The 7,992-nt window shown below is 64.8% G+C and overlaps 1 protein-coding gene and 1 long non-coding RNA gene across 2 annotated transcripts in view; one reads left to right on the forward strand and one right to left on the reverse strand.

The window, feature by feature from the left end:
• Positions 1-17: 17 nt before the first annotated feature.
• LOC112471413 lies at positions 18-1,110 on the forward strand. The gene is made up of 3 exons (XR_003043293.1): positions 18-160; positions 543-638; positions 922-1,110. It is a non-coding gene; the product is annotated as an uncharacterized LOC112471413 (long non-coding RNA).
• A 133-nt stretch (positions 1,111-1,243) lies between these two features.
• THEG (theg spermatid protein) overlaps positions 1,244-7,992 on the reverse strand; it is a 7,134-nt gene continuing 385 nt past the window's right edge. Inside the window, exons 2-9 of the mRNA XM_006904157.1 lie at positions 7,898-7,938; positions 7,224-7,343; positions 6,518-6,579; positions 5,957-6,026; positions 4,870-4,987; positions 3,981-4,140; positions 1,355-1,501; positions 1,244-1,320 (exon numbers count right to left, since the gene is read on the reverse strand). Of these exons, the coding sequence (XP_006904219.1) occupies positions 1,244-1,320; positions 1,355-1,501; positions 3,981-4,140; positions 4,870-4,987; positions 5,957-6,026; positions 6,518-6,579; positions 7,224-7,343; positions 7,898-7,938 (795 nt within the window). The remainder of the gene's footprint in view (positions 1,321-1,354; positions 1,502-3,980; positions 4,141-4,869; positions 4,988-5,956; positions 6,027-6,517; positions 6,580-7,223; positions 7,344-7,897; positions 7,939-7,992) is intronic.

Genomic DNA, 7,992 nt, shown 5'->3' on the forward strand with positions numbered 1-7,992 from the left:
TGCGCGGGGCTCCGGGCCGCTGCCGGGCCCTGGCCTTGGCCTGCGAGGTGGGGGTGCTGTTTAATAAAAATACCGATTCCTGGAAGCCACACCTGCGCAGGGAGCTGGGGTCCCCTTTCGTCCTTCCAATCCCATGTCTGTTAGTGCCCCGGTGTTACAGGTGAGGAACCTGAGGCCCAGACGTACCGGCCACCCAGTGTGTGAGTGACAGAGCCCGAGTTGGAACTGAAGTCTGGGCAGCGTGCACGGTTCTGGAACTTTATGCAGTTTCGCACCAGTGGTGTTCCAGCTAGTATGTCAACCGATTGGGAAGCTTGCGAAATGCACCTTAGGACGAGCTTTGAGAGGGACAGGGACCCTCTCCCAGGGATCCCAGGTGGTGACTAGCCGGATTCCAACCCAGAGCTGTTGAGCCGTGAAGCCCATCATTGTTTTCTTATAAATCGATTAAATACTGACGGGCCGTTTGCACAATCCAAACCTGTGCCAGGTACGGGGGAGACAGGACAGCCTTAGCGAGTTCGCTACGTTTTACGTTTCAGACGGAGGAGCGCTGTGAGCATCAGACGAGAGAGGAAGCGAGGAGGCCAGTGAGGAAACTTGGAGCAGGCAGAGATGTCGCAGGGAGAGTTGCCAAGGTACAGCCCACAAGGTGCCCTGACGGCCTGCAGGTGGGGAGCGTGTGAAGGTCGCTCCCAGGTTCCTGACCTGCAGGAACGAGTGGACGCAGTTCCTCCTGAGACCCAGAGGAGGGAACGGGGCAGGTGGGGGACTCGAGCCCCATTCTTTCTGCAGCCATCAGCCAGCAGAGCACTGAGACGTCGAGCAGTGCTTGGTCTGACGGGGGCGCGACGACCGGGTGTTCGTCTTAGAGCAGCCAAGGGCGGGCGAGGCGGCACCGCGGCTGCTTTTATTGTGCAGGTCACACTGAGCCCGAGGTGCCTGTGGACCTCAGGACGCAGTCAGAGAAGCGACTCTGGGCGGAAGAGATTCAGGGAGAAACCCTCAAAGTTGAGGGAGGCTGATGTCTGACGTCGGAGGCGCTGGAGACAGCAGATGAAAGTGATTTGGAAATGAATGGACGGCACAAATGACAGGTTGGGTGCGAACATAAATATAATTATCTTTTCCTCTCGTCTGTTTGGCCTTCCAGCCCCTCCCACCCCCAGACCAGCCAAAGCGCTCAGAGCCAGCCACACACACAGGGTTAGGATGCACTCGGGCGTTTACTGGGAGAGGGGCCTCAGGCCAGGCCTGGGTACTCATACTTTTTTGGTGATGGTCTTGGGGATGGCAAGCTCCTGCAGGCGAGGGGACGCCCGGGCCGTTAGGGAGGCCGGCGAGATGTAGTAGGGGTTGTAGCCCTCGTTGGCATCCCTGCGCTCCTTGGGCTTAGCCAGGGAGATGATCCGGGGACTGGCCACTGCTTTCTTGGTGACGTCCAGCACCTCCCAGCGCGGGGCTCGGTCAGGAACACACTTCTCTGACTGGGACTTGGGCACTGGAGGGGGCAGGAGAGAGGGACAGCGTCGGCACCAGAGCCTCAGGCATGCAGCCGCTGCCCCCGTGCAGGTCACTCTGCCAGGTCAGAGTTCCGAGTTCATGGCCCATCCGGCAGCGAAGAAGTGGACCACACGCAACGTGCCCGTCCACACAGGGGAGTGTCACTCGCCATGAAGCGGGGAGGTGCTGACACTCGCCACGATGTGGACAAACCGTGAACATACGACGCTCGGTGAGGAAAGCCAGACACACAAGGCCACAGCGTGTGATTCCACAGATGTCAGACGTCTGGAACAGGCATGTCCACAGGCAGGAAGTGGGCGAGTGGCTGTCAGGGGTGAGGAGGGGGCTCGGCGGGCCCTCTCACACGCTCCTCCCTCCTCTGGTGCGGCATTGGAGCGGGGTGGCAAGCAGTGACTGGGCCCGCAGGCCTGCTGGGTGGACAGGGGGTGCCGCTCCTCGGGGGCACAGGCCTTTCAGGGTTCAGCTCCCACCCCGTGCCCCTAGGCTCCTGCTCTCACTGCCCCGCGCTCCTGCAGCCTCAGCCAGGCCCTCTCAGGAGAGCTGGTGACGTGGCTCCCACCAGCCCATGTGCCTACGGAGCACCTAACATGGCCTGGAGTTTTACTCTATTCGGTTTTAATGATAGTGATTGATTTACTTAGATCAGCTGATTGGTTGGTTTTAATTTCACTGAAGGAGCCACACGTGGCCAGTAGCTGCTGGCGTGGACAGGCAGCTCTCGGGGGGAGAGGCCCTTGCTGAAAAGAAAGTGGGGTTCCTTCCACCAGTGGGCACAAGCCCACACAGGGCCACTGCTGGGCAAAGCCACCAAGGCTGGGCGAGAGCTTGCCAGGCAGTTGGGCCTCGGCGGCCCCTTGGGGACTGGGAAGACCAGGCGCAGAACCCGGCCGCCTTTGGGCCCCTCTGAGAGAATGCTCGGGCGGTTCCAACCCTGTAACGTCGGGGCTTCAAACTCTGTTGACCACGACTCAGCAGCAGTGACTGAGTCCACTGCCAAACAGCACACGTGTGGACACAGAGGAACAAAAGCCGTGGGCCCCTCCCAGCCACAGAGCCCGGGTCGTTCCTCTGTCGTGACGTCACCCTTTAAGTAGCCGTCACACCCGTTAGTGGGTGAGTCCGCTGCTTGAAGAGCACCGGTGTAGACGCGCACACGGTCGGGTGTGCGCAGGTGCATCAGAAGCGTGAATACATACCCGAGTGCGTGTGCAAACGAGTGCATATTTGTGCTCCAAATGAGAGAGACAGGGAGACGGAGCGGCCCAAAGCAGCTGTCCCCATGTGTCCATGTGTCCCGCTCACTGACCGGTCATTTAACAAACATAAAGGGACTGAGTAAGCGAACGAATCAGACAAACGAACGAAAGATCCCGTGAGCCAAGTTAAGAGAAGGGACTGACTGGGGAGAGGTCCCCCGGCCACGTCCCCCACAGCTGGTCGGGGACCACCTTACGGAAAGAGCTGCTCCAAATCAATGACCAAAAATGCGGGAGATAGGAATCGGGGAAGGGTAGCGTGGAGCGAACCCCAACGGCCCATCACGCTCTCTGGCAGGGGATGCGCAGTGTCTCCAAAGCCTGTGACATCGTGGGCTCGGCACAGAGAAGGCCGCAAAGGACAGACAGACACATGGACATACCATGAAGGGCCCAGAGTGGGGTGGGCACCGCAGGGACAGCACGACTAGGGCGCAGGGCTGCACAGGTCGTGCACGGTTAAACGGGGTGCTCGGTGCTGCTGACCGAGAGGGCCCATGGGAGCCCAGCCCCGCGAGGATCTGCGGACAGTGTTCTTGGGGGGGTGGGGGTGGCAGGGGACAGATGACAAGGGCCCTGAGCAGAGAAGAACGGACCCAACTTAAATTCAGCAGCGTCCTGTGCCTGCCACACAGTTAAAGGTGAGGGGGTGCCGGGCACTGGGGCGGAGGCCACCGCTCTGGTCCAGAGATATGTAGGGGGCTGGGGGGGGGTTCTGCCGTGCTCAGAAGGCCCAGGCCACAGGGCTCTTGGAGCATGGGCCGTGGGGTGCGGCGGAGGGCACCGGAGGGTGCACGCTCAGCTCTCGACAGTTAGTTAGCTCACGTTGCTGTGCCGCCCAGGGACCGGTGTCTCATTTGTTTTAAAGGATGGAAGGAAATCAGTGGCCACTTCAGAGCTGCCCTTGCACCTCGTCCCTGGCCCTGTGCCCCCTTTCTCCTCGGCACCCACCGTCCTGCTAGGGGACACACTGCGGCAGCACAGACCTCCGGGACCGCGGTCCCTCCGGCCGCGACCCGTCCCCCCGGCCTCCACAGGGCGACTTGTCCCCCAGGGCCTGACAACAGGTCTGCACTTTGCGGGGGAGATGAAGGGGGAGCGGAGCGTGATGCCCGCAGGAGTGGGCCCAACGTGCAGGCCTCCGGCCGGTGCCCACCCTGCCCGTGTCCAGTGGGGCAGGCCACAGGACCCACTCACTGGCCAAGTGAAGGAGCCGGTTGTAGTCAGACACATGTGGCTTGGGTTTCGGTACGGGGTCCCACTCTGCCAGCAGGGTGGCCGGAGTCCTGGGCTTTGCCAGCTGGAGGATCCTCGAGCTGGGGACGGCCATCTGGGCTGCCTTGGACACCTGGGACACCTGGGAGGAGGAGGAGAGGGGAAGGAGCTAGACCATCCCTGATTTCCCACGGGCCCGGACCAGAGAGACCCTGTCAGGGACACGAGGAATGGAAGGCTCCCCGGGAAGAAGTCCGTCTGTGACGCGTGCAGCCGCCCTGAGCAGACACCCGCAACAAAGCGGTCACCGGAGCCCACAGGGCCCGGCCCGTCACGCAGCAGAGGCAGGTTACACGGCCCGTCACCCCTCTGTCGACCGGGAAAGTAAGTCGAAACAACACAGCGTCGCCCCTTGCCAACCGATGCGGGCCAAGATGAAAACGTCCGACATCATCAGGCCCTGGCAAGAGTGTCGAGGGACAGACGCCTCGGCTGGCGGGGCCGGCAGCTCGGCCACCTCCGGTGCCTCTGAGCACGGGCACGCGTGGTGGCTGCCGTGCGGAGACAGGCTCACGCGGGGCACGGAGCTGCGGTCCAGCGCCACTCCCCGGGGACGTGGTGCCCTCTGCCAGTTAGAATGCTGCTTCCCCGTAAGTCAGACGTGGACTCATGGGACGTTGAGGGGGAATCACGGAATGAGATGCCACACTGCACGCCACGCACGCGCTGACAGCGGCCCGGGGGCTGTGTGCGTCACGGTGTCGAGCGGCGGTGGTGGGCTCTGCGGTCTGCTCCCCACTCCCCAGCGAGGCCGCCACCCGGCGGCTGAGGGTGGGCCCGGGGACGGGGTGGGGGGGAGTGGAGCACCCACCTCAGACATGTGGGTGCTCCAGATGTTGTTCCGGACTTTCGGGGTGGCCAGCTCCCGCAGGCGGTTGGAGGCGTGGTGTTCCAGGGTGGACCGAGGGACGGGCCAGACAGGGTTGGTCCTGAGGGGCGGCACGTTTAAGGCGCTCGCTCCCCCCGGGGGACATGTGAGCACGTGGGCGCGTGTGCCCGCTTCGGCCCTCTCTGATCTGGGGGCACGGGAGGACCTGGGACGCGGAGGCTTGGAGAAGCACCCCAAGACGGACTCATAAAAGGCCCGTGAGAGGATCCCGGGTGTGCTTAGGGCTGGGGCCGCGCTGTCCCCAGGTCTTCCCCCGACACCCGTCGCCAGCACGTCCAGGTTGGAACACGAGGGGCAGCAGGGCGTCTGCCGCTGAGCCTCCCCGGTCAGGCCCCGCCTCGCCCCGCTCCAGAAACGGAACCGCGTCCGTCGATCCGGGGCCCACTCGGCCTAGTCCTGTGTCTCTGAGGTTGGGACGCAGCGCCTGCAGCTGCCAGCCCCATGTCGGGAGTGGGGATGCAGCTGTCTCACTGCGGTCACCTCTGCTCTGCAGGTGCTAAGTTTCATGAAGCCTCACTGAATTATCTGCGGGTCACACTGATTCGTCGCTTTCACAGACAGAGGCTTAGAAACCGTGTGAGACATGGCGACGCCTAAGGCCAAGTGATCTGAACGCTCGCACGCACCACCCCGGCCCTCGGCCCGGGTTCTGTTCTCCCCACGTAGGCGTGAGCACGGGCACTGAAAACTAACTCGAACGATCTCGTCTGACAAGCGGGGACGTTCCAAGTGATCCGAGAGGGCCGGGTCACACGCTGCAGGTAGACGGGAATGTCCCGCAGTTGCCAGCGGCGTGCGCGGTGGTGCCGAGCGCCACCGCGGGCCACCCACCCGGCAGGCGCTGTGCCAAGAACCGGTGCGTGTTCCCCTACCCCGGTCGTGCGGGCGAGGCCGAGCTCCCCGGGCCGGGATCTCTCGTCTGGCACCTGCCCCCACCCTGTACCACACCCCGCCAGGGGAGGCAGGGGACAGCTCCGCCCGCCCGACCCCCAGCACCTCTGCCCCTCACCTGCAATGATTGTAAAACTCCGAGTAGAACCTTTTGGGCCGGGCCAGCTCCTCCACACGGCGGGACACAGCTGCACAAACGGGAGACGGCCACCCTGAGCCCTGTCCGCCCACAGGCCCTTCCTCTCCACGGACCAGCCTCTGAGGCTGGAGCAAGACCCCACAGCTCTGCGCCAGACCCCCCCCGAGGGGTGGCTTTTGCGGTCCCCATTCCGGTGACAGGCTCAGGGGCCTGGCGTCCCTCGCTCAGAGCCCCACGAGCCCCTCGACAAGGCCCGTGTGGCCGACAGCCCGCCGGCCGGGAAACTGGACTTGGGCCCGGGGTTTGCGCAGGCCGAGGGCCCCCCGTCCGTGTCACCGTGGGGAAGCGGTGACACCGAGGAGGGAGCCCGCCCGTCACTGCTCCCCAGCGGTGAGACGGAGGTGACCCAACCCCAGGAGATCAAGGGCAGCATGACAGACAGGGCGGCCAGGCACCAGAGCTGGGACAAGAGCCACCTCCAGCCAAGCCCTGAGCCAGGTGGCCCCTGACAGAGAAGTAGACAGGGTGGGCTCAACCTACCGGGCACGGTGACAGTGAGGGTGGTGTCTTCCAGGAACCTGTCTGTCCAGTACACGGATGGCCTGGAATGCACCCGGGCGTGGCTCAGGGCAAGGGAAGCCAGCACGGGCCTCCTGCACCCCGCTCTGAAACAAGTCAGGGCGCCCCCCCCCCAAACGCAGGCGCACAGACAGGACGGTGAGGACGGCGCAGGGCTGCTGGGGGAGGCCGGGGGTCAGGCCAGAGCTCAGGGAGGAGAGGGCCAGCGGGCAGGGCAGAGACACGGGGGGCGTGTCCATTATTTTGAGCAAGGCTGTTGTTCAGAGAAGGAGAAGCTGGAAGAAAAAGTTGCAGCTCAGAAAGGGGCCCTGCCCGGCTGTCCCCTGACCGGGAAGGGGACAGAGAGGACAGACAGGCTCCTGGGACTCACCAGTAGACACAGAACTGCAGGGTCCACAGGCGCGGGGAGACCCAGGCGTAGCCGGCACAGCGGCACCGCGTCCTGCGGCGACACAGGCCCGCAGCCTCGCTCTGCAGCTTCCGCTGCCCGCACGCCTCGCTCTCCTAGGCCAGCACCCAGAGGCCACCGCGGGCCACCGTGCCCGAGTCCCCACCGCTGGCATCCCTGACTTCTCGCCCCGGTGCACCGTGTGGGTGACAGACGGATGGGCTGCTCTGCTCCACGCAGACCCCGCACCTGCCTCTAGCGACGAGGCTGTCGGCTCACCTGTCTCTCAGGACCTGCCAGGTGGTCTTGGGTTTCGCCAGCTCCCAGAGCCGCCGGCCGCCTTTCCTCCCTCTGGCGACCAATGAGCGGGGGAGCTTCGGGGTGATGGACACGGACAGCCTGAGGGGGGCGGTGCGGTGGTGAGGCCGTTGTGCCCGGCTCTCCAGCCCAGGAGTCCCCTCGCCCCCCGAAGTACCCCCGTCCCCGGGCGAATTCCTGGGATGGCCCTCGTCCTCCCTCGGCACCAGACCAGTGACCCTGCCCAGGCGGCCCCTTCCCTCCCGCCCCGCGCGTCCCAGGCGTGCGCATCTCCCCCGAGGCCCGAGTCCCAGAGACGCCCCAGAAGCCCTCGGACGGTGGGTTCCCAGGACCTCCCCGGGCCCCGTCGTTGGCGAGCCGTTCATCACGGGTCACGTCCACGGGGACGCGTGCGGCTCGGGTGGCCGCGCCTCCCAACTGGGAGACCCCCCTCCCCCCGTTTCTTTTCCTGTCTGTCTGGCCGTGGGCCGCCCCCCTGGGCCTCCCAGCTCCGGGTCTGAACTCCCTCCGACTCCACACTGGCCCTTCGGCAGGGTGTCCCACCGCGCACCACTTGCGGCCCGGATGGGATCATTTGCTGACTTTGCCGCAGGCGCCAGCGAGGGTGCTGCCCGCCTTGTCTGACGCGCGCGTACCCTAGGATGACGCATGGGTCCCGGGGACTGGGGGACCCGGCCTGCGGCGAGAGCACCGGGCCTCAGGGCGGGGGCGGGGGGTGCTGGGGCGCTGC

The sequence above is a fragment of the Pteropus alecto genome, unplaced genomic scaffold, assembly GCF_000325575.1.
Source record: "Pteropus alecto unplaced genomic scaffold, ASM32557v1 scaffold30, whole genome shotgun sequence".
Taxonomy (NCBI): domain Eukaryota; kingdom Metazoa; phylum Chordata; class Mammalia; order Chiroptera; family Pteropodidae; genus Pteropus; species Pteropus alecto.